Source organism: Lissotriton helveticus, chromosome 12, assembly GCF_964261635.1.
Source record: "Lissotriton helveticus chromosome 12, aLisHel1.1, whole genome shotgun sequence".
Taxonomy (NCBI): Eukaryota; Metazoa; Chordata; class Amphibia; order Caudata; family Salamandridae; genus Lissotriton; species Lissotriton helveticus.
Window position 1 is genome coordinate 800239944 of NC_136073.1, and position 27038 is coordinate 800266981.

General features: G+C 52.2%; 1 protein-coding gene across 1 annotated transcript in view; it reads right to left on the reverse strand.

The window, feature by feature from the left end:
* The window catches only part of GOLPH3L (golgi phosphoprotein 3 like), a 205520-nt gene that overhangs the window by 24168 nt on the left and 154314 nt on the right, over positions 1-27038 (reverse strand). Inside the window, exon 4 of the mRNA XM_078669835.1 lies at positions 2860-2974. Coding sequence (XP_078525961.1) covers positions 2860-2974 — 115 coding nt within the window. The remainder of the gene's footprint in view (positions 1-2859; positions 2975-27038) is intronic.

A 27038-nucleotide genomic window follows, 5' to 3' on the forward strand; every position in this document is an offset into this window, starting at 1 on the left:
CAAGATAAAAAACTTCTCTGAGCAAGAGCTGCTTTGAAAACTCCAGTGTGCAAAACTGTACTCACCGGTGGTGAACAGCTCTAACCAAGGTTCACCCGCTCTCGAAAGAGACATTGCACCACTTCTAAATGGAGGAGACACCATTCGTGATCTGCTAGGCATCGACGGATGAGTTTCTCCGCCACTCTGGAGGACAGGCCAGAAACTGCACTGTGTCCAGAAGAGCTCCATTGAAATGGAGCATCTGAGAAGGAGTCAGGGCGACTTTGGCACTTGATAGTGAATCTCAGGGAATGCAGGAGGGTCCCCCGTAGTCTAGAGGTGGGAGAGGACTGCTGGGGTAAGTCCGCCTTCAACAGCCAATTGTCATGGTAGGGGGAAGACTGGAACCCCTGACCTCCACAGGAGTGCTGCAATAATCGCCATCACTTTCATGAACACCAGAGGAGCTCTGGTGAGGCCGAAGGGGAGTATTGCAAACTGAAAATGCTCCTGGCACACAGTGAACTGTAGGTAGCGCCTATGAGCAGGCAGGATGAGAATGTGGGAATATGCATCCTGCAAGTCCAATGCTACCATACAGTTTCCAAGGTCCAGGGCAGACAGAAAGTAGCAGGAATAGCAGCCATGACCTACTTCTGATGCCAGGGCTCTCTCAATGGCTTATTTGGCCAAAAGAGCCAATGCTTCCTGACGGAGCAAGGAGAGATGATCCTCAATCAGCCGGTCATAAGTAGGTGGCATGGATGGAGGGGTTTCCATGAAAGGGAGGGAGTAGCCCTTCTGGATGATTTGCAAAACCCAATTGTCGGATGTTATGGACTTCAGTGGGTCAGGTGATGGTGGATCCCACTGGGTGCCCACAATGGGAAACAAAGGGGTTTGGAGGCTGCGGCTGCCAGGGGAGGTGGACTTACCCAGACCTCTGGATGGTGGTCCCACGTGATCTGTGGGAACCACATGCACAGCCACAATAGGGCTGGGAGCGCTGGTGGCTGGGCAGGATGAGAGGCTGTTAGTAGCCCCTACCATAGCCACGGAAGGGCTGAAAGGCATACTGGGATTGGCGAGAGGCCATGGATAGGCCTAAGGACCTGACAGCAGCTCTGCTATCCTTAAAGTGCTCCAGCGCAGAGTCTGCCATCTCACCAGAAGACATCAAAGGGCATGTACATATATGAAGCTTGGAAATCGCCTGAGAAGCCAGTGGTTCTCAACCAGGCATGGCATCTCAGTGCCACGGACTATAAAATCGCTATGTTCAGTGAGTCGGTCACGTCGAGCCCACATCAAATGGTGAACTTTGCATTATTTCGCCGAGCAGCAATTGCTTGAGGGAGTACAACATGGGCCTCCTCAGAGACCAAGGGCAACACCTGCGCAACCGAATCTCATACAGTGTGTTGGTATCAGGCCAAAAGGCGCATGGTGTTCACCGACCACAGTGCTAGGATGTTGGAAGAGAAAATCCTCTTACCAAAGGTATCCAGCATTTTTCGATTTCCTATCCGGTGGAGTGGTTAGGAACACGCCAGGATAGATCTTGGTAGTGGAAGCGTGGCCCACCAGGCTCTCCAGGGTGGGGTGCTAGGTGAGGAAACTGGGGTCACCAGGAATGGAGCGATGGTGGCAGGCAATTGTCCTGTGCACAAGAGCCCCTGTGCAGGGCTTGGACCAGAACCCAAGGAGGACATCGGTTAAAGCTTCAATGAATGGGAGTAAGGGTTCTGAGGGGACAACTCCCAGCTGAAGCACCTCTGTCAAGATGATAGTCTTGACTGCTACTGTGGGAAGCTGAAGGTCCAGGACATCAACTGCCCTCTGTACCACCACTGCAAATGAAGCACCCTCCTCCAGAGCCACGGTAGAGGGAAAGGTCAGGCCAGTGTCTGGTGAGGTGTCCAGCACTGGCACCTTCCAGTTCCTCAAATCAGTTGTCCTCTCTATCATCCAGGGGTGATGGTACCCATAAGGGTCCTCTGACCCCTTCCAATCGTCACACTCTCGAGAGACCCACCAAAAGAAACAGGCATTGGTTTCGACTCGGAAAGCATGGTACAGGTTGGTGCGTTGTCTGCAACGTGCATCTGGTTCCTTGTCAAAGTCAGGAATAAATATGGGGCCAGCGTCAGCGTGGAGCACCTGAAACAATGGCACTGGGTAATGTCCCAGTCTTGCGGGACCGGTGCTGCTCTGAATCCAGCATTGGATCCAAGGGTTCCGGCTAGCACTGCGGGCGGACCCGCCAGCAGAAAACCAGTAGTGGTCACTCCTGAATCTGTCGGGCCTGAAGGCACTCCAGACGGGTCGAGCAGCACAAATATAGGGTGCATAGCCTCATAAAACTCCTTGATTTGGGTGTTTGTCGCTTCGGCTGTGGGAGGCACGGGTCAGGCCTAGAGTGCCGACGCTCTTGCGCCAGGTCCGATTTCTTGAACCGATACACAGAAGTCAAAGAGTGCTTTGCCTTCTTACTATGTGACTTACCTAATGACCTGGATCAGATGACGACTGTCAGGAGTGGCTCTGTGAGCCGCGTCAGGACTTTCTGCATGAAAAAGACTGATGGTAGCTCTTTTTAAGGATCTGCTCTGAGTGGCTTTGAAAGAAAAGAACGGACATTAGTGCGCTGAGGTGGCACCTATTGAGGCACTGCACACATCACATCCAGCACGGCCAATGTGGAACTGAACAACGCCACCTACTGGCGCACAAAGTTACTGCTCGAAATTTTCCGGATACAGTCTGATGCGTGGGGAATATTCTTTATGGTAAGAAATCTGCAGCTAGAAGTCTCTATCCGATATAATCTTTTTAGCTGCAACCAGTAATGTAATCAAGTGGTTGGAGTTCTCTTACCAGTTAGCAGCTCTATCCAGCTCTGCACAGTCTCTGCGGGATCCGTGGCCTTCATGTGTTTGAGGGTCTCGTCCAATAAAACGTCACCAGTTGGAGTGTCTGACTTTACCAGCACCTGGATAAAGACCACAATTAAGGTAACAAAGATACTGTGCAACAATGATTATACTTTATGATTATACTTAAGGAAAAGTATCTTGCATCTAGACCATAGGAATGAAGGAAATATTTATTACTTCACTGGCCAGACACTGGAGTAAAGCAAAACATTTACAAAAAAGAGAGAAATGTAGCAAGAGTCCTCCAGAAAGTTTTGAGGGTCAGAATGAGATTAGCAAGTACAAGAGACTACTGATATTGAGGAAGAGCCGTAGACCGGCATCTAATACCTCACTGTCAACTGCAATACTTTCATAATAGTTTCAGCAAAACGCCATCTGCTTCAGCTAACATAGTATCCAAACGGAGAAAAGGCGAGGCTGGTCGATTTGGCATTAAAGGCATGAAGTTGTTCTCAGGCTGTAAGCTTACATATCTCCGACTGATCAGTATATTTTTGTAAATTCCTGTGCATAGTTACAGTCTGTATAGCAACTGCATTAGCAAGGGTTATAAAACATACCAGATATTGCATCAATAAAAAAGAAAAGTGATGTCAAACATAAATGCTACTTCTTGCATCCTAAATTCAGCTGCTTTGTGGTGGCCTTACAGACGCTTACGGCTTCACAGCTGTTTTATTGTATTATGAGAGATGGGTAGAAGGGGTCTGGGGGCTTTGCCTCACTGCAATATAGCTGGCAATGTATGCCCTTCCAAACTGGGCAGCGGGAGTGGCCAATGGTTCAGCGTTAGAAATGCAGCCAATGCCTATCGGCGTGGATAATCCATTCAGACACTCATTTGAGGGAGGCAGGGTTGCGACTGATGGGGAACGATGGACGATGCCTTGGTGATATTTGTTGGGAAATTGCTGGGGTGGTGGATGTCACTTCCCTTAAGAGGCCACTTTAGGACGGAATGGTTTATTAAGTCATACTTGGAAAAATACAACAAAATGAAATTAAATGTTTACAACTGAAAATGTAAGGAAATTGAGTGTAGGCATGGGGTGTTCGCATGAAGACTTTGGCTCATAAGGGAAAATCTCTGGTCACACCCTTGTATGCTAATGGCACACCCTATAGGCGGGGTTACTTGTTTAAGCACCATAAGAGTAAGATTTAAATGATACTGCACTTGCATTTGTAAACTATGTTTTCTTCGTTGTAATGTGAAGCAGATACTGTAGAAGATTTAAAATTAAAAATTATCTTTTTTTTTATCCCCATTAGGAAGAGGATACAGTGGTGGAAAAGCAGTTTTGGCTGGCACATGGATTTCCTATTCTGGACAAAGGCTTATAAAGTCTCTGACAGTGACAAGTCCAAAAGGACTGTCTGGATGCACTTTGCACATGCTCTAAGTGCCAGAGCTTCAACCATTTTAACAACTAGCTGTAAACTGGCAAATTAAGACTATTTCCTCCAACACTCATATGATATATATCTATTAATCCTTAGGTGTCAGCATTCCACATAAAAATGGACTGTGGAGAGGAGGAGCTTCGCACGCACCCAAGATGGTCGCGTGAGCACAGGGCTCCCGGACCCTCGCCACCTCCATCGACTATCCTGTCCTTTATCCTGGTTCGGATGACGGGTGTTTACTGGCACAGTTCTACTGATCATTTATCTGTTCCCAAAAACTTTTTGGGACTTCGGGGTCCAGAGCTACAGATCGCCGCAGTTTTCTGGCCTGCTCCAAGGTGACGCCCCGAGCTATCTTGTCTGGCCTGCCGTCCAGTAAGTGAACAACAACGGATTGCCTGACTTGTATGGGCTGGCGACCGCTTTTGGTTTAGATTCCTGTCCAGAGATCAACCTGACTTTGTTAGCTACGTAGACGGCCGGACGTGCCTATACTTTTGGTCTATCCGCTTCTGATGCCGATCTGTCGTGGCTTTCAGTTTTGAGATTGGCACTATCTTCGCTCTTTTGGTCCTGCATTTGCCACCGCAGTCACCATTTTCACCCGACAACAGGCGGCCCGCACGGGTCCAGGATCTAAGATGGCCACCAAGCCAGAGAGCGAGAGGCGCAAGACTAAACCGGGCGTTCGAGGGAGTGCTCTGCAAACGAACATTATGGACCGGTACACCCTTACTAAAGGATCGCCGGGCGCAGCATCTAAACCCTCGACGGCAATGCCGGAGGACTCATCGATTGAGGAAGAGCCCTCGTTGCGAGATCTCATGGGCGCCATTACCGGTATGAAGGCTTCGTTGGGGCAACAATATGAGGCCTTGACTCTCACACTGGATACTGTGTCGATTGATGTCAATCTGATCAGGCCGGATTTGGCGAAGACAAACGAAAAGGTCAAATCCCTGGATCTCAAGACCACTAGCCTGGTCACTGACGTCTCTGACTTACAGGCTGAAGTCGGGAATCTGCGGAAAGCTAATGACTATTTCTCTGGGCGCCTAGAGGACTATGAAAGCCGTGCCAGGCGCAATAACATCCGCCTGATTGGGGTCCCGGAATCATCGACTGCTGCCTCGACGGACTTATTGGTGGAAGACCTGGTGCTGAAGCACTTGGCGCCCAAGGGTCTCAGCAAGTTTTTCGCTGTCGAGCGTGCACATAGGATCCCCGGCGGTACACCTAAATCGGGTGCTAACCCACGACCCATCATTGCGAGGATCTTTCATTTCCGGGACAGAGACGCTATCCTGCAGGCTTCGAGGCAGTCTGGTCCCATTGCCTTTGAGAACTCAACTGTCAGCTTCTATCCGGACTTTACACAACAGGTCCAGAAACAGAGGCTGGGGTTCCAAGGGGTCAAGAAGAGACTCCGGGAAAGGTCTATGAAGTATGCCATGCTCTTCCCGGCCCGTTTGCGGGTGGTCCATAGGGATCGTACTTTTTTCTTTGACCATCCTGGGGTCGTGAGTGACTGGCTTGACTCGCTGCCTACGGATCAAGAACCTTTTGAGGACTCTGGCAGATCGGATCGGGCGGACGGTGGCCCGACGGAGCAGGAGTAGATGTTGACTTTGACCCCGTACCCTTCATGTTGGCTTTGAACTATGCTATGCTGTGTCATTAATGTTTGCAAGTAATAGTCCTTTTGGGGGTGGGTGGGGGGTGAGCGGGTCCTTTCTCCTCCTGGGTTTTCTTTTCGTAGATTAGTTGGGTGGTTGGGCGACAGGCACACTGCAGTTTATGGGGCTCTTTGGTCTTCAGCAGGGGTGCGGGGTGGGGGGTATAGTTGTTTTGACATTGTTGGGGGGACTGGGTTGTTGGTTTGAATTTTATTGTTATTTGCAAGGCGAAGAAAAGGCAAACTCCTGTTTTATGCAGTTGCTTTGGGTGTGGGGCGGGGGAGGGGGTGAATTCGGGGATGGGGGGTAGGGGACTTCAGATATTGTGTTGGAACGTGAACGGGTTGGGGGATGGGATCAAGAGGAGGGTGGTGCTGCAATTGCTGAAACGTTTGTCTCCTGATGTTGTCTTACTGCAGGAGACTCATTTGCTCGGCAACAAGTGCTACGCTCTGAATAGGCGTGGTTATCGCCTTGTGGCGCACTCGGGTTTCACTTCGGGCTCCAGAGGGGCAGGCATTCTGGTTCGGACCTCCCTCCCCTTGGCCATTGATGATGTCATACTGGATGATAAGGGACGATACGCCGCCATTGTGGGGCGCTGGGAAGGGAAGGTTCTTATTCTGCTTTCCGTGTACGTGCCCCCGGGCCTCCAAGCCACCACATTCGCTGATCTGAGTGGACTTATCCTGGGTCTCCCCGAGGGTCTGCTTTTGGTTGGGGGTGATTTTAATGCGGCGGTCTCGGGGATGTGTGACCGTCACCCTCCCAGGGAACTGCCGAAGGCCCAGACTTGGTTGAGTGACTTCCTAGAGACGCTGGGGCTCACTGATTGCTGGCGCTTGCTTCACCCGGGGCAGTTGCAATATACCTATCATTCTGGTGCTCATGGTAGTCTCTCGAGGTTAGATCATATATTGCTGCCCTCGGCCCATGCATCCCTCATACGGGAAGTTAAACATCTGGCAAGGGGTATCTCGGACCATTCTCCGCTTTGGCTGGTGGTTGATGCACGGCAGGGTTCGGCGGGCCGAGTGGCTCCGATTAACCCCTGGTACTTGAAGGACCCCAGGGTCAGGGCTGAGCTGGTTAAAACACACGATTGTTATTTTGCGGAAAATGTGGGCTCTGTTTCCTCCCCAAGTTTGCTTTGGGAAGCTTACAAGACTGTCATTCGTGGCCAGGCCCTCTCGTTGATTGGTAGCGTGAAGTTGGCCAACCGTGCTGAGATGGTTCGCCTTGAGGGGGAGGTCACAGCCCTGGAGGAGTGCTTGGAATCTGAGGTCACCGCTGAGGGGTTACATCTATTGGAGTTGAAACAACATGAATACAGGGCTCTGGTTACGGAAGCTGCTAAGGAAATGGGAAGGGAACAGCAGGGCCGCCTGTATGACGTGGGTGATAAGGCTGGGAAATTACTTGCTTGACTGGATAAGAGGGAGAATGCGAGTCGTGTCGTCCCTGTGATTGTTGCGGAGAATGGAGAGTGTTGTACTGACCCTGCTGATATTGTCACATGTTTTGCCGATTACTTCCGCGAGGTGTATTCCCAGGTGTCTGATCGATCTGAGCAGGATTCCCACCTGCTATTGCGGGATATTGCACTTCCCCGATTGTCTGACATTGATAGGGATGCTCTGGATGCGCCGCCTACTGTGGACGAGATTGCCGCTGCTGTCCGTTCGGTCCGATCCGGCAAGGCTTCGGGCCCTAATGGGCTCCCCATTGAACTATATAAACTACGCCCGGACACGCTAGCCCCACATCTGCGCTCTATGTTTCTCGAGTCTTTGGAGGTGGGTTCTCTCCCACCAGACCAGCGACTGGCCACTATAGTCGTCATTCACAAAGATGGTAAACCTCGGGATCGCTGTGCCTTTTTTAGACCCATTTCGTTGATTAATGCGGAGCCTAAAATTTTGGCCAGGCTGCTGGCGACACGTTTGGCGACTGTCATTGGGGACCTGGTTCACCCTGACCAATCCGGCTTTATACCGCAACGCAACACGGCGCTTAACCTCCGAAGGTTGCATGGCGTCTTGGCACGAGCCGAGACGCTGCGTGAGCCCGCCATCTTGGCGTCCTTGGACGCTACGATGGCGTTTGATACGATTGAATGGCCGTATTTGTGGGCGGTTCTAGCCAGGTTTGGTTTCGGTCCGGAGTTTGTTCGGTGGGTCAAATTGCTTTACTCCGGTCCCATGGCTCAGGTGGTGGTCAATGGTCGGGTCTCTGCACCCTTTGCACTAGGCAGGGGAACGCGACAGGGCTGTCCCCTGTCCCCCTTGTTGTTTGCTCTCGCCTTGGAACCGCTGGCGGCCTGGTTGAGGTGGGAGCCGTCCCTGAGGGGCATTAGATGGAATTCGGGGTTTGAAGATCGTGTATCTCTCTATGCTGATGATATTCTGCTGTATCTCACATCTCCCCGTAAATCCCTCATTGTACTGTTCGATGTCTTAACGTCCTTTCGCAAAAACTCGGGTCTTGTCATTAATTGGTCGAAGTCCTGTGTATACGTCCTGTCGGGAGACGCCCCTCTTCTGCCGAGTGGTTGTCCTATCGCGATTGTGAGAGATGGCTTTAAATACCTAGGCATTTTTATCACTCTGAAACCTGAACTGCGGTTTGACCGGAACTTGCTGCCCCCTCTTCAGCGCCTTCGGGCAGATGTTGTCGCTTGGGGGAAACTCCCTCTCTCTCCCCTAGGTAGGGCGGCATTGTTTAAGATGATGTCACTGCCCCGCTTCCTCTATGCATTGCAAAACACACTTGACGTTGTCCCGGCTAAATATTTCCGTGAGGTTGAGAGTTTACAGAGACAACTGGTGTGGGGGGGTAGACCCCGTATCGCCATCGCTAAACTGTCGCTCCCGTGGTACGACGGTGGAATTGCTTTGCCTGATATCCGTCGCTATTATTGGGCGTCTCAATTGGGGGCAATAAATCACTGCATGTATTGCCCTTTGCCGAATCCGGCCTTCGAGATGGACAAATGGTTGTTACCGGGGGGTGACTATAATAGAGCCCTCTACTCGAGAATCACCCCTCGAAACGTAACGGGCCCCACTAGGACGGCTGTCCAGGTGTGGAGACATGCTTCCATGGCGCCTGGGTGGACTGATAAATTGACTCGTGCCACCCCACTGTATGCATCCGATAGACTTGGCTCTCTCTGGCAGTCGAAGGGGTTTGATAGGTGGGACTTGATAGGTATCAGCAGGATTGATGATGTTTGGACTAAGGGGAGAATGAAGACGTTTGAGGAATTGAAAACGAGTACGCTCTGAGCGATCGCGAGTTTTTTCGCTATGCGCAGGTCCGCCATGCGGTGCTCTCGGTCTTCCCTTCGGGTGTGGAGATTCCGGAGTCGTCCCCGCTTGAGGATAGGGTACTAGACGGACATGTTCCTGATAGTACGATTTCGCTTATTTATAAAAAACTGATCAACTCCAGGTCTGATCTCCTGTTTCGCCTTAGAGAGGTCTGGATTGGTGATGGGCTGGAGCTGGACGATGAGGACTGGCGGGCCGCGATCTCCTCCCCTAAAGAGGTGGCCATCCAGGCGCGCCTTAGATTTGTGCAACTTAAAATCCTGCATAGAGTGTATGTGACTGGTCCCCGTTTGGTACACATGGGCTTTTCTGCGGATGGTTTGTGTCGGCGTGGATGCGGTCTCCTGGGCACCTTTTTACATATCATTTGGGAGTGCCCTGAGATAGTGCGATTCTGGACCAGTGTGCACGAGGTGATGAGTGAGGTTACGGGGGTGCGATCGATGCCAGAGGCTAGGAGATGCTTGCTGAATGTATGGGAACCGAACGACTACTCCGTATCGCAGCTTCGATGGGTGACCTTGGGCAATATGATCGCCAAAAGAGACATTGCGCAACTGTGGGGCGCTCAGGGACCACCCGGGATTCGGAGGTGGAAACAAAACATGGACTGGTGCATGTTCAGGGAAAAAACTGTATATACTTCCCGAGGTACCCCCCGAAAATGGGGGAAGATATGGACTCAGTGGAACACTTACCGTGGCGATATATGTACCCCCCCTCTCCCTGACCCAGATGTTGAGCCTACGTCCCCGTAACCCGAGGGTTCCTCCACTTCTTACTGTGTATTGGATACATTTTGTTCCTCTGCCCCCCCCCCCATGCGAGACTCTTTCTTGATGGAAAATACGCTCATTGGTTGACCTTCCCCGCTCCCGCACCATGTAATGCAACGTTGTTTATATTGCTGTCTTCTCTTTTTCTTTATTCCTTGCAAGTTGTTTGTGTTTGTATTTATAAAATTAATAAAAAGTTTAAAAAAAAAAAAAAAAAATGGACTGTGATGCCTAGAGATTCCTTCTCTTGGTGTCGAACCAGTCACGCTTGCAGATCCCAGTGTAATAACACAACATAATTAGGTTATCTTTGCTAGCCGTTGTCCCACCATGGCCACGGTTTGCTTTCCCCCTTTTTTTTTTTTCCAAGGTCTCATTTTTATGTCTTGCCTGTGACAGCGCATGCACTGCTAGCTTGCGAGAGATATTGTATACACAAAAGATACTTGCAGCCCGCACATTACTTACCAATTGCTGGCTTAGTTGCCACAACTTTCCTTGCTTTTCATTGGTAAATGTGTGGGTGCTCCACTTCCTTTTTGGTCATTTTTCTCTTCGCTGGAGCTTGGACCAAGTACTGATTCATTAGGTTTCCTTCTGCTGATACTGCTCCGATGAAAGTACTTCTTTTTTTGTTTCCCCTTCATTGTGGCTTTCTCCCATCCTCCCCCATTGTTGCTTGCCCATCTCCCCACCACCTCCCTCATCGCTGCTGCTTGCCCCTTCCGTCCATCGTTGCACCACACACACACACACACACACACACACACACACACACACACACACCAACTCTGTAGTTATAGTGACCAAAGATAGGGATTTTTCATATTTTTGTCCCTTTATAACTTTGCAACTGTTAGACAAATGTGCGTGAAACTCTGCCCCATTTCTTTTTGGGAGATCTGCAAATTTCGCTACATTTGGTCAAGGGTACAGCAAAAGTACTCTTTATTATATGTTAACTCCAATTTTTTGCCTGGTATTCGAAGCAATTTTGACTGGAAGTGCACTGGCTCCTGCTAAACCAGTCCCCAGTGCTAGATCTATTTCCCAAAACTGTACAATTGTTTCCTCAATTGGCAATACCTTTGCCACTCAATGTAAGTCGCTAGTAAGTGGTACCCCTGGTAACTAGGGGAAGGTGGCTAAAGAGTGTCCCTAATGGCTGCAGTATGTATTGTGCCATCCTAAGTGACCCCTCACAAAACACATACAGACTGCCACTGCAGGCTGCATGTCTCGGTGCAGACAAAAGTGAAAACACAACATGGCACGCCCTGCGTGCCATGTCTGCAATCAGTGAATGTCGAATAGGTAAGTCACTCCTAACAGCAGCACTTACAGCCCTAAGGCAGGGTGCACTATATTACATGTATGGGCATATCTGCAAAAGCAGATATGTCCCTGTGCTGGTCAGTTCAATTGCAGCTAGTGCAAGTGATCAGGGAAGCCATTTTAAATACATATGCTGGGTACTGGTCAAAAACTAGTTCTACATATACATGATGGCTTTATTGAAACCAAAGATGTTGTATTAATAGGCCAATGCTGATTCCAGGGATTAATTTGTTAATACATGTACCCAGAGGGCCCCTTAGAGGTGCCCCCTGAAAACCTACCAACTACTAGTCTGCTTGAGTATCTGGTTCTAGCCAGCCTGCCAACACAAATACGTTTTTGCCCCCTCCCTCCCCCAGGAGGAGGGTCTTTGCTCTGTTAGGTTAACTAGGGTATTTGTAGAGCGAGCGAGCGAGCGGCTACTCCACAGAGTGTTCCGGTGCTGCGAAAGACCACGCAACACAAAACAAGAGTGCACCAAGGTGAAACAGGCCAGGATCCAATGTTGAAAGAGACATGTTTTTAGTTTCCCCCTGAAGGTGAGGATATCCTGCACCTGTCTAAGAGAAAGGGGCAAACTGTTTCATAACCGAAAAGCCACCACTTGAAAGTCTCTGCCACCTACCCGGGAGTGCAATAACTTTGGAGTGGATGTCAGAAGCTGGGCAGAGGACCTCAAGGTCCGTTGAGGGACATAGTGCTGAATAGAGCTGAAACCTTTCCCCAAGGTAGGGGGCTCCTATCTTATGGAAGACCTTAAAGACCAGGACTAACGCTTTAAAGTGAATCCTCTTTCGAACCGGTAACCAGTGTTTCTTGGCCATGTGCAGATCTCGGTTATGGCCGATTACATATAATACAAAATTGTGAAACCGGTGAACCAGCAATAAAATATGCTTAACCAATCACCCAGCACAAACAGGTCCCTCAGTGTTCCTTGCTACTTCAAACACTTTGCTCGAATCCCCCATGTCCAGCTCAGGAATTTGGCTATACCCACTACAATGGGTTCGTGTGTGTTAGTTTTCAGTAAGCGATATGCATCAGAGCTTAATCTTGTGCCCATGTTGGCACAAATTGGCCTAAGCCATTTATTTCTAGGGCGCTTGTAAGCCGGACACACAAACAGGATGTGAAGAACTGTCTCATTCTGCATATTGCAGGATTCACATCTAGTGGTAGGTGGGCTTTGCCAGTTTTGCATAAAGGATTTTGTCGGGAGTGTGCCAACCATTAGTTGATGGTACAGTTTTCTATTGAGGGGCTTTAGTATTAGGTCCCAATAAGATTCAAACCTGGAGTCTTGTTTGATCACACTGCCTTTGAAATCGGCACCCTTCTCACAGGTGAACAACAGTTGCGTGTCGTCCGCGTACAACACTATTTCTGCGCCCGAATTCTCCACGAGGAGCGCAAGAGGGGCCATATACAAATTAAATAATGTCGAGTTCAACAATAGGAGCCGAGAAAGGAGGGGACCAAATAGTTTGCCGGCGGTCATTTAAAAAAAAAAAAAAAAAAGAAAAAAAAAAAAAAAAGGAGTTGAACGATCTGTGTGCCGTGCCTCTGATACCAACCTCTTGGAGTCTTCGCAAGAGTCTGTCGTGGGGCACGGTATCGAAGGCAGCAGAAAGGTCCAGCAACACCAGTACCATGTTGCCCCCTTTGTCAAGTGTAGCTTTTATGGTTTCAGAGACTTCTAATAGAGCAGTTTCAGTACTGACATTTGCTCTAAAACCCGACTGACTCGGGTGCAGAAGATGGTTGGTCTCCATGTATTCCGTGGTGACTAAGTTAACATATTTCTCCAAAACCTTGGAAAAGAAGGGCAACAATGATATTGGCCTGTAGTTACCGGCGACCAGTGGGTCTGCCGCGGGATTCTTTAGAAGCGGGAGAATTTTAGCATGTTTCCAGTATTGAGGTATTTGCCCCTCATAAAGGGAGGTATTCAAAACCAAATTGACGGCTTGGGTGATCGCCTCTGCAAAAGATGCCAGTACTTTCGCTGCACAGGGATCAGAGGGTGAGCGGGACTTAAGAGCCTTCATTAATTCAAGGGATTGTAATGGCGGGGAATTGCATGAGGGAGAACCCTTTATTGGGGTAAACATAGGGGGCAAGAACCACGTCTGCTTCCATTACAGATGATTGAGCTTCAAAGGAATCTTGGATGGTTTTAATTCTGTCATGGAAAAAGCAGGCCAGATGGTTAGTCCAATCACTGATAGGAGCAAAAGGGCTGCTGATAGCCTTAAGCGATGAGAAATCTTTTACAATATTAAAAAGTTATCTGCTTTTATTTTCAGCCTGTTCAATTTTTTGGGGAAAAAAGAGTTTATTTTCTTCGCGGACTTTACTATAGTGGTCTTTCAAGGCCCGTGTATTATAATCAGTCCACCACTCGCTTTCAAGGCGTTTGCACACACTTTTGCTCTTCCTAAGGTCCTCAGTAAACCAAGGGGCTGAGGCTTTATTGGTTTTGGCTACCAGAGTGGTAGGAGGGGCAAGCTCTAAAGAACAGAGTTGAAGCCAGTTCTCTAAGGAAAGTACATCACTCTCAAGATTTCAACTATAGGGAATAGGATGTAAGCTAAGTGCGCTATGCAAAGCCTCTTGGGTAAGCTGATGGAAGGGCCCAAAACTACCATCACTGGGTTTACCATGTGGTTGGGGGGTGCCTAACACCCTACGCACTCTCGGGTCTGAACAAAGCCTGCTCGGGCAAGTGTTTACACCCCTACCCACAGGATGACCTGTGAATTAGCATTCCAAGGCAGGAAGCTTTAAAGAGCCCACCTCTTCTGGTATGTGAATCTGGCTTCAAGCTAGTTCCAGCCCTAAGGTGGGCTACCTGGAATTAAGATGACATTTCAGAGTCTGATGCCTTTGGGATATCAAACTTAGGAACTCTGGAACAGGGTTATGGCCACTTTCCACAGGAATAATGCCCCCAGGGGTAAGTAGCCCATTGGCTACTACTCTACACTCCCTTAATGCCCATAAATCTATTATTTAGGGGAGCCCCCGACACCAGCAAATGAGATCCTGCAGATCTGAAAGAAGGCGACAGCCGTGAAGAGTTGCAAGAACAGAAGAACCAGCAACTGACTTGGCGCCTACTCTGCCAGCCTCTCTGCTGACTTCAACAATTGCACCAAAGATGACTTTTCCTGCAGGTGCTGCGTCTCCAAAGCCTGGGAGACCTACCAGCACGTCACTCAAGAACCAGGAACTCCTGAGGAGCAGCAGAGTTGCTTCCCTGCATCCTGCTGGCACCCCAAGAGACCTGTGAGGACTTCCGACCGCCAAAAACCCAACACCTGAAGGCAGCATTGCACCCCAGCCACCTAGCCCGAGTAGAAGTGGGCCACCTGTGCCAGCGTGGTCCCTCGACCCTCCACAGCCGAAGGCCACCTTGGACCTGCCCACTGTGGACTTCCCGACGCTGTCTTCAGCCTCTGTGTACAGGCCCCCTCAATCGTGTCTCGTTTGACGAAAACTCAAAGTACCTCTGCACCAGTCATCCTTGATCCACAGAGATGATGATTAAGAGTGTCCTGAGCATCGCAAGACTTGAGCCCTCCCTGTGGTGCAGGCCGACTGGCCTCTCAGTCCAAACATGCAGCATCTTTGTGACCAGATTGATCCCCATTGACTAACATTGGGCACCTGACACCATTACACTCTACGCCACGCCACTGTACAACACTCTGCTCTGCGCCACTCCACTCCACTCTACGCTATTACATTGTATGTATCCCCACTCTACGCCTCTTCCGTGTATGCCACTCCACTGTATGCTACTACGCTATACACTACTGCAGTATATGCTATTTCAGTCTATGCTATTTCACTATATATGTCACTCCATTCTATCCCACTGTGTGCCACTCCATGCCACTCCATTCTATGCTATTTCATGGACGCCACTCCACTGTGTCTTAATACACTCTACTCCATTCCAGTGTACGCCACTCCAGTCTACGTCCCTCCACTGTACGATACACCACTATACGCTATTCCAGTCCACGACACTGTACTGTACACCACTCCACACTACTCCACTGTACATCACGCCATACTACGCTAGTCCATTGGATACCACTTCACTATATGCTATTTCACTCTACCCCACTGTACACTACTCCAGTCCACTATACGTCACTCAATGCTATCCTGCTCATCACTATTCCACTCTACCCTATTCCACTAAATGCTATTCCACTGTACACCACTCCATTCTACGCTATTATATAGGTCACAACTTCTATCTTTGGCCCTCTACTGCATTGCATTCCACTCTACCCCACTCCAATGTATGCTGCTACACTCTACACAACACACCACAACATTCTAAACCACTCCACTGCACACTACTACACGCTATTTCACTTAATGCCGCTCCACACTATTCAACTTTATATCACTCCACTCTACGCCACTCCAGTGTACTCTCCTCCACTCTATATAAATATATACGACATTCTACTCCACTTTACCTCACTCTACACTACTATACAACAATCCACTCTAAGCAGCTCCATTGTTTCACACACTATTGCACTCTACAACACACTACTACACTGTGTCACTCTCACACTTAACTCCTGTCTATACCCCTTCACTCCATTTCACAAAAATGTACTATACTGTATGCCACTGTGCAACACTCCAAGGTACTCTAGTCTACTATACGACATTGTACGCAATTATGTGTATGACACTGCACCACACTCTACTCCACACTACTCAATGCCATTGTACTCTATAACACTGTACACCACTTCACAAAAATCAACTAGCGTTATGCCACTCTACTCTACATAACTTTACAATACTGTATGACACCCCTCCCCCTCCCACTACACTACTGTACAACACGGTACTCCAGTTTATGACTGTGGAAAGTGCCCCTTTGCAACATGGTCACCCGTACATTTTGCCTCTGGTACTGATGTTTTTCGACCGATATGCACTTTGTCCCTTCTAACCAGGCCCAAGTGCTAGTGCTCTTTCTTTAAAAGGATAATTTACTGTTGGACCCGGCCTCATGGCGTGGTCCTACCCCTCCCGCATGGCGGGCCCAGGACGACATCGGCCCTCCGCCCAGCATCGGGCAGCCCTTTTGCCCGACACTGCACGCCCCAACATTGCTGGTCCGGCCACCATCCCGGACCCCCACTACCGACCTGGCTCCATCGTGGGCCCCTCACGACCTAAGCACGAGGCCGCGCCCGACTCCATCTTGGGCCCACCACGTCACGACCACGTGGCCTCGTCCCCGGCCCAGGCCCCAGCGAAGCCCAGACATCGAGGCACCAAGATCCACCCAGGTGGTCGAGTGGCCGCTCGACAGATCCCGGAGAAAAGGGTGTTTCGATGGCCCTCCAGCCGCCCCCGGGCGCCTGGTTTCGATCGCCCTCCGGCCTCCCTGGGCGCTGGCTCCACCCCCCTGCTGGGTGTCTGGACACCATCATCCCGGCCCCTCTGACCCCCAGGCGCGAGGGTCCGGACATCAAAGGACTCCAGTCCTATATCTGGGCCAGCCCTGGATTAGGACGTCAGTTGTATCCTGGACTGGAAGCCCTGCTGACGCTGTCACGGCCGACACCAGACGAACTCATCTCCGGTAACCTAAACCATCTGAGAGCCTGCTGGCGCTGCCGCGGCCTACCTTGCTGAAACCATCTTGAGAGCCTGCTGGCGCTGCCGCGGCCTACCTTGCTGAAACCATCTTGAGAGCCTGCTGGCGCTGCCGCGGCCTACCTTGCTGAAACCATCTTGAGAGCCTGCTGGCGCTGCCGCGGCCTACCTTGCTGAAACCATCTGAGAGCCTGCTGGCGCTGCCGCGGCCTACCTTGCTGAAACCAGCCTGAGGGCCTGCTGGCGCTGCCGCGGCCCGACCTCTCGGAACCCCCCAGCTCGAGCATTGAGAGCTGTGCGTAGGGTATCCCTTCTTCCACCAGAGTTGACTGTCCCGCTACCCTACCCCCCTTTACGAGACTTTACGGATCCTTCGATCTGCCTGTATATACTGCCAAGAACCAGCAACCTTTATTACCTATAAAAGCTTAAGATCTCGACCTCTGGTGTGGTGTCCGTCTGTAGTGTTGTGATTATTCTGCTGTACGATCCTAGGAGAGGACCCTCACCCAGGAGGCCTCTCGGTAACGCTCTGCTACTTCTCGAAGGAGAGGTGGACCTAGGGGTGGTCAGTCAGACATCTTCTGCCTCCCCCGGGGTCGCCTTTCTAACATTGGTGGCAAGCGCCGGGATCCGAGCCCACGCAGATCGTACAGAGAGTGATTCACTCACTACCAAGAAAAACACACTACGACCATGAGCACAGAATTCCAGAAAGAGAAAATGGAAGACTACAGTCACAAGGAGCTAAAGCAATTCTGCAAAGACCTAGGCATCGCTACCACTGGCTTAAGCACCAAAGAAGACTTTAAATCGGCCCTGCAGGCCTGGGTGGACGCCGGCGAGGCACCACCCCCGAGTGAAGATAACCCGGGCCCGAACGGAGGCCCGGAGGCCGAGACGAACCCAGCGGGAGGGAGACCCGCAAACCCAGACACGGCCCTCTCCCACGAAGACGCCCGAGAACGAGAGAGGAACCGGCTCCACGAGTTGGATCTTGCTCGACTCAGACAAGAAGGAGAAATCCAACTGGCAGAAAGGAAGTTAGCCCTCGAGGAGAAAAAACTCATGCTCGAGCACGAGCGCGTCCTCAAAGAAATGGAACTGAAAGCCAAGGCAAACGAGTCTGCCATCGCCGGGGGTAAGACCTCACCCCCGCCGGTGGACCCGAAGGTACACATACCCAGGGATGTCGTCAAAGAGTACTATAAGAACGACGACATCCAACAGTGGTTCAAAGCCTACGAGGTCGCCATGGCCGCCCATCGAGAACCCCTCAAGGACTGGGGCGGCGGCCTGTGGGGGAAGTTTATCAACGAAGGGAGGGACGCCCTGCTGGAGCTCCCTGATACCGAGATGACCTCGTACGAGCACATGAAGACCGCCCTCCTCACTCGCTACGGGCTCACCCCCGAGATGTACCGGCAGCGATTCAGAGACTGCAAGAAAATCCCCGGTACCACGTGGGTGGAGTACGTGAACTTTTACAGCAGAGCCTTCGAGGGGTGGGTCAGAGGCTGCCAGGTCACCACCTTCCAGCAGTTGATCGACCTCATTCTATGGGAACATCTGTCCAATAATTGCTTCATCGAACTCCGGCAACACCTCCTCGACAGCAAATTGACTGAGCCACGAAAACTCGCTGTCGAGGCGGATAGATGGATGAGCACCCGAGTTCCCCGGAGTCCACTGGGAGACTACGGCCGGGGATCCCCGGGGAACCACCGACCACGAGGCGGCGGAGTAGGCCAGAGCCGGGGTCGAGACGTCCCCCAGGGGTCCTCCCCTACCTGCACGTCGCCAGCCCTGGGCCAGAGAGGGTGCCCCCCAGCCAGACCGGGGCCCCGCCCGAACGTTACGTGCCACAGATGCCAGCGACTGGGTCATTATGCGAATGACCCTCTCTGCCCAATGAATCAGCGACCCGGCACCACCGGTCCCCCAACCCGCCAGATCACAGCCGCTGCCCTGGGTGAAGAAAGGAGCGAGGAGGAGGGCGACAACCCAGAGCAAGCCGAGTGGGAGCCCGCCGCCATGACCTTAGCATGCCTGGGTACTCACGACCTGATCCCCCGAGGCCCGATCCCCGGCAACACCCAGAAATACCGCCAGTGGGTCACCATCAATGGACGCCGGACCGAAGCCCTCCGTGACACTGGGGCCAGCGTGACAGCGGTCCGCTGCCATCTGGTGACCCCGGAACAGATCCTTCCTAACGTCCTGTGTCCAGTCCGGTCCGCAGATAACTCAGAGACTTTGTGCCAGATGGCCCGCATCCCCTTCGAGTGGGGGGGAGTGTCGGGCGTGCTGAAAGTGACTGTCCGCGACGATGCCTTCGTGGACTGCCTCCTTGGGAACGACCTGGAAAGTTCCCCCTGGGCTAGCGTCGAACGGAGAGAGCACCTGGGGATGCTAGGCCTTCCCGAGTGGGTCTGTGCGACCACCCGCTCCATGACCGCCCGAGCCTCCCCCCCAGCGGGGGAAGCTCCCACCGAGGAGCCGGAGTGGCCTGCCCCTCCGCCGCCCGTCGTCCCCGAGGACGCCGACCCCGAACACGGCCCCCAAGGGCCCGACCAAGAAGATCTCACCGAGCTCGACCACCTCCCAGAACTCGCTCAATGGCGCCAAGAAGGTGGCCCCACCCGTGAACATTTCCGGCAGGAACAGAAAACCTGCCCCTCCCTCGAGGCGATTCGACAGCAAGCCGCTACCCAAGCAGCTGGAGACCCCGCGGGGTCCCACTGGATCTATTGGGACAACGACCTTCTCTACAGGGAGCAAAAGATTGCTGAGCTAGGGGCCGGCCGGGTACTGGTCGTCCCCCTCCGATTCAGAGACTTCCTCCTGAACTTAGCACATGATGTGCCCCTCGCCGGGCACCTGGGGCAGGACAAAACTTACAGCCGCCTGGTGACCCATTTCTTCTGGCCAAAAATGCGTACCGATGTGCATAACCACTGCAGGACCTGCCCGACCTGTCAAGCCAGCGGGAAGAGCGGGGGGAAAAGTCAAAGCCCCGCTCCAGCCATTCCCCGTGGTGACTACCCCCTTTGAGCGAGTGGGGATAGACATCGTAGGGCCCCTGGACCCTCGAACCTCGCAGGGGCACCGCTTTATCCTCGTCCTGGTTGACCATGCTACCCGCTATCCCGAAGCCATTCCTCTCCGAACCATTACAGCCCCCGTGGTGGGCCGAGCCCTCATGAGCATCTTCTCCCGAGTCGGCTTCCCCCGAGAAGTCGTGAGTGATCGAGGCTCCAACTTTATCTCGAAGCATATGCGGTCCCTATGGCAACAGTGCGGGGTCGCCTATAAATTCACCACCCCGTATCATCCCCAAGGAAATGGACTAGTGGAACGATTTAACAGAACATTGAAGGGGATGATCAAGGGCTTAGAAGAACCACTCCGGCGCAAATGGGATGTCCTGCTACCTTGCCTCCTGTTCGCCTACCGAGAGGTACCCCAGAAGTCCCTGGGGTTCAGCCCCTTTGAACTCTTGTACGGACACCCGGTCCGAGGCCCCCTCAGCCTGGTCAAGGAAGGCTGGGAGACAGCAGTTCGAGAGGCCCCACCCGATGTCTACCGGTACCTCCTGACCCTCCGCAATCAGACTCGGAAGTTCCGGGAACTTGCCGAGGCCAACCTGGAGGCTAGTCAGGAGGAGATGAAACGCTGGTATGACCAGAACGCCTCGTCCATCGAATTCGAGCCGGGCCAGCAGGTCTGGGTCATGTCCCCGGTCGAACCTTGTGCCCTCCAGGACAAATGGACGGGGCCCTTCAAAGTGGTGGAGCGCAAGAGCCCAGTCACCTATCTGGTGGACATGGAGTCCCCCCGGAACCCCCTCCGGGTTCTGCACGCTAACCGGCTCAAGCCACACTTTGCACGCACTGAACTGAGCCTGCTGCTAGCGACCGATGACGGAGCGGAGGACGACTCCGAACCCCTACCAGATCTCCTCCGCACCACCGAGAAAGACGGCTCCATCGAAGGGGTCACGCTCTCCTCTTCCCTGACCCCAGAGCAGCAACAAGACTGCCGGAAGCTGCTGGGGCAGTTTGCGGATCTGTTTTCCCTCACTCCGGGGGTCACCCGGTGGTGTGTCCACGATGTAGACACAGGAGACAGCCCGCCTGTAAAACACCGAGCTTTTCGAGTGCCCGACCGGGTTCGGGCCTGCATCCAATCCGAAGTGGCCAAGATGTTAGCTCTGGGGGTAGTCGAACCCTCCAACAGTCCCTGAGCCAGTCCCGTTGTCCTGGTCCCTAAAGCCGCCACCCCCGGAGCAGCTCCGGAGCTCCGGTTCTGTGTTGACTACAGGGGACTGAATGCAGTCACCAGGACCGACGCCCATCCCATCCCCAGGGCGGATGAATTGATCGATCGCCTAGGGGCCGCCAAATATCTCAGCACCTTCGATCTCACGGTGGGGTATTGGCAGATTGGCCTTACCCCTGGTGCACAGGAGCGATCGGCCTTCTCGACACCAGATGGCCACTGTCACTTCAAAGTGATGCCCTTCGGCATGAAGAACGCACCAGCAACCTTCCAGAGACTAGTGAACCAGGTGCTGGCCGGTCTAGAGGAGTACAGCGCCACCTATCTCGATGACATTGCAGTGTACAGCCTCCACTGGGATGAGCACCTGACCCACCTCTGGACAGTCCTGACGGCCCTTCGGCGGGCCGGACTCACCATCAAAGCCAGTAAGTGCCAGATAGGCCAAGGGTCCGTGACCTATCTGGGACACCAAGTGGGGAGCGGCCAAGTGGCTCCCCTCCAACCAAAGATAGACACCATCCGGGCCTGGGAGCCCCCGGTCACCCAAACCGCCGTCCGCGCCTTCCTGGGGCTCACCGGATATTATCGGCGATTCATAAAGAACTACGGGGGCATTGTGGGGCCCCTCACAGAACTGACCTCAAAGAAACTACCACAGAAGGTGCACTGGACCCCCGAGTGCCAGGCAGCCTTTGAAACTCTGAAGACTGCCATGTGCACCGCCCCTGTGCTCCAGGCCCCCGACTACAGCAGAGAGTTTGTGGTCCAAACCGACGCCTCGGAGCACGGCATCGGGGCCGTACTGTCCCAAGTTAACTCCGAAGGCATCGACCAGCCTGTGGCCTTCATCAGCCGACGCCTACTGGCACGAGAGCAGCGATGGAGCACCATCGAGAGGGAAGCCTTCGCCGTGGTGTGGGCCCTCAAGAAGCTCCGGCCCTACCTCTTCGGCACCCACTTCCGAGTACAGACCGACCACCAGCCCCTGCGGTGGTTGATGCAGATGCGGGGAGAAAACCCGAAACTGCTGCGCTGGTCCATTTCGCTGCAGGGGATGGACTTCACTGTGGAGCATCGCCCCGGCAACGACCACGCCAATGCTGACGGCCTGTCCCGATTCTTCCGCCTCGGCGAGGAGAATCCCCAAGACGATGGGTGACTCTCCCCTGCCTTCAGCTGGGGGGGACGCGTGTTGGACCCGGCCTCATGGCGTGGTCCTACCCCTCCCGCATGGCGGGCCCAGGACGACATCGGCCCTCCGCCCAGCATCGGGCAGCCCTTTTGCCCGACACTGCACGCCCCAACATTGCTGGTCCGGCCACCATCCCGGACCCCCACTACCGACCTGGCTCCATCGTGGGCCCCTCACGACCTAAGCACGAGGCCGCGCCCGACTCCATCTTGGGCCCACCACGTCACGACCACGTGGCCTCGGCCCCGGCCCAGGCCCCAGCGAAGCCCAGACATCGAGGCACCAAGATCCACCCAGGTGGTCGAGTGGCCGCTCGACAGATCCCGGAGAAAAGGGTGTTTCGATGGCCCTCCAGCTGCCCCCGGGCGCTGGCTCCACCCCCTGCTGGGTGTCTGGACACCATCATCCCGGCCCCTCTGACCCCCAGGCGCGAGGGTCCGGACATCAAAGGACTCCAGTCCTATATCTGGGCCAGCCCTGGATTAGGACGTCAGTTGTATCCTGGACTGGAAGCCCTGCTGACGCTGTCACGGCCGACACCAGACGAACTCATCTCCGGTAACCTAAACCATCTGAGAGCCTGCTGGCGCTGCCGCGGCCTACCTTGCTGAAACCATCTTGAGAGCCTGCTGGCGCTGCCGCGGCCTACCTTGCTGAAACCATCTTGAGAGCCTGCTGGCGCTGCCGCGGCCTACCTTGCTGAAACCATCTTGAGAGCCTGCTGGCGCTGCCGCGGCCTACCTTGCTGAAACCATCTGAGAGCCTGCTGGCGCTGCCGCGGCCTACCTTACTGAAACCAGCCTGAGGGCCTGCTGGCGCTGCCGCGGCCCGACCTCTCGGAACCCCCCAGCTCGAGGATTGAGAGCTGTGCGTAGGGTATCCCTTCTTCCACCCGAGTTGAGACTGTCCCGCTACCCTACCCCCCTTGACGAGACTTTACGGATCCTTCGATCTGCCTGTATATACTGCCAAGAACCAGCAACCTTTATTACCTATAAAAGCTTAAGATCTCGACCTCTGGTGTGGTGTCCGTCTGTAGTGTTGTGATTATTCTGCTGTACGATCCTAGGAGAGGACCCTCACCCAGGAGGCCTCTCGGTAACGCTCGGCTACTTCTCGAAGGAGAGGTGGACCTAGGGGTGGTCAGTCAGACATCTTCTGCCTCCCCCGGGGTCGCCTTTCTAACATTTACTTACCTGTAATCCTAGTTCTCTTCCAGGTGTATCCTCATCAAAGTCATAAGCACTGAATATTCCCGCCCACGTGCGGGGACCCCGGAAATCATAAAAATTATATATGTAAAAACACATATAAACGCTCCACATGTATGTATACACATATATCATTTTTTCTCACACCAATGCAGCCCCAAAACAGAAGGCTAAACAATGTAAATACCCATACATATACTGCAATTAGCAAGGAAACAAAAACACATTAGGTCAAATAGTCCTTGAACTTTGTGTTTTAATGAGTACAAACACTCATAAATCCTGCAAATTGCTAATAAACACACATTGTTAGCCCATAGGCTGCATTGTAAAGCAATAGCATAGAAAATGAAACCATTTTCAACAAAACCTGGCACTGTACCTTTAAGGCAGCCATGACCCCTGGCTTCCCATCATGCCTCAGGGGTGACAGTTAGGTCAGTTGTTCTTTGAATCGCCCTGAAGTCAGGGCACCAACACAATATACAGAACAGATAAATCTCATTTACCTGCTTATGACTTTGATGAGGATACCCCTGGAAGAGACCTAGGATTACAGGTAAGTAACTTATCCTTCTCTTCCAGGGGATCCTCATCAATAGTCATAAGCACTGAATAGAATAGCAAGCCCAACCACCACCAGCAGGTAAATGAGACATACATGACCCAACCGAAAAAACATTCATAGCAGCTGAGAATTCAGCTGCCAAACAGATTCCGCAAGGAGGCCTGGCCTACTTGAGTATCTGCTCTAGTGTCAGAATCAAGACAGTAATGCCTGGTAAATGTATGGACGGACCTCCAGGTTGCCGCCTTACAGATCTCAGACATGGGCACATTATGGAGGAAAGCCGCAGTCGCCGCTTTACCCCTAGTGGAATGTGCTTTGGGAGAAAAACCTAGAGTTTTCTGGGCCAATTGATAGGAAAGCTTAATACACGAAACTATCCACCGTGAAATGGACCGTTTCGAAGCTGCGTAGCCTGTTCTGATCGAACCGTAGTTGACAAACAGTTGATCAGACTTGCGAACAGATTTGGACCTGTCTAGATAAAACTTTAAAACCCTTTTCAGGTCCAAAGAATGCAAAGCCCTCTCAGCTGGAGTAGAGGGATTAGGAAAGAAGGTGGGCAGAGAGATGGTCTGATTTACATGAAAATCTGACATCACCTTGGGTAGAAAAGACGGGCGTGTCCTCAATACCACTCTGTTTAAGTGAAATACAGTATAAGGTTCCTTGGAGCAGGGAGCCTGAATCTCGCTCACCCTACGAGCTGACGTGATTGCTACCAAAAATGCAGCTTTCTAGGAAATATGCTGCAAAGTGGCTTTATGAATGGGCTCAAAAGAAGGACCCATTAATTTTGACAGAACCAGGTTCAGCTCCCAGGAAGGGAAAGGAGGACGCACTGGAGGGTATACTTTTTTCAACCCTTGCAGGAAATCCTTCACAGCTTGCCGCTGGAAAAAAGAAGGTTGTGCAGGTGAACGCCTATATGCTGTTATAGCCGCTAAATGCACTTTAATAGAATTAAACTTTGAACCTGCTTTTGCCAGAAACAACAGATATGGAAGAACGCCTTCTTCATGACACTTAATAGGATGATGACCATTTTGCATGCACCACATATAAAAGCGCTTCCATTTACAGGCATAAGAATGTCTTGTGGAAGGCCGTCTCGCTTCCTTCAGGATAGACATTCAGTCCTGTGGCAATCCTAGATGGCCGTATTGTATGACCTCAGGAGCCATGCTGTCAAGCTCAATGACGGAAGGCTGGGGTGATGAATCCTCCCGTCCATCTTGGATAATAGGTCCGGCGTGCATGGCAGTCTCTTGTGAGGAGCCACTGACAGATTAAGCAGGTCCGTGTACCACCATTGTCTTGGCCAGTCGGGGGCAATTAGAATCATTTTTGTGCACGAGTGCGTAAGCTTGCTCACCACCTTCGGGATCAGTGGAAGGGGTGGAAAGGAGTACACAAATTCCCCTGACCAGTCTATCAAAAGGGCATTTCCTCTTGATCCTGGACGGTAAAATCACGAGGCGAAGTCTCGGCATTTGGTGTTTTCGTCGTCCGCGAACAGATCTAAAGAAGGACGACCCCAAGACTGAAAGATGTCCTCGAGAACCCAGTCTTCTCTGTCCTCGAAATGCCGACTCAGAGTGTCCGCCCTCACATTCTGTTCTCCTGGGAGGTGGAGTGCTGTGACTGACAATTTGCGAGCCAGAAGCCAATGCCATATGCGCTGGGTTTCCAGAGATAGAGTTTGTGATAGAGTTCCTCCCTGCTTGTTTAAATAGTACATCGTGGTGGTATTGTCCGTCTGTACTAGTATTGATGTGGACTGCTCTCAATTCCAGCATGTTGATGTGATATGTACATTCCTTGGCTGACCACAAACCTTGCACTTGTAGGTGACCCATATACGCCCCCAGCCTTGCAGAGACGCATCGGTGATCAAGGTTTGTGCAGGAGGAGGTTGATGGAAAGGAATCCCCACCTGCATATTCTGTTTCCTTGTCCACCATGGAATGGAAGCTCGAGCTGTTTCTGAAAGAGAAATTAGATTGTTCCATCGAGCTGACTGTTGGTCCCATTTGTCCTCCAGATCCTGCTGAAGAGGACGCATCCGAAGTCTGGCATTCGGGACTAGAAAGATGCATGAAGCCATCGAACCTAGCAGTGAGGCAATCTTGCGCACTTTCTGAGTCTTGTGAAGGAGTACAAGCTGACACTTTTGAGCTATAGAAAACTGTCTCTCCTCCGAAGGAAACACTTTTCCCACTTCGGAGTCTAGCAGAGCTCCTAGGAAGTGAATCTTCTGGGTGGGATGCGAAACTGACTTGCTGAAGTTGACCCGCAAACCTAGCCGGTGACATAGCTGGATGCAGGTTTGGAATTGCTGCTTTACAGAGTCTGGGGAAGGACCTTTTAGCAGCCAATCGTCCAGGTACGGGTACACGAAGTCTCCCTTGCGGCGTAGAGCGGCCGCTACTACTGCAAAACAGTTCGTGAACACCCGACTTCAACCCGAAGGGTAGGACCTTGAATTGGTAGTGAGAGGTCCCCACCTGGAACCGCGGGAACTTTCTGTGTTTCTGGTGCACTGGGACATGAAAGTAAGCATCTTGAAGATCCATCGAACACATCCAATCTCCCTTCCTGAGATTCGGATATATTTGGTGAAGGGCCAACATGCGGAACTTTTCTTTTCTGATATGCAAGTTGAGTGTTCTTAAGTCCAGAATGGG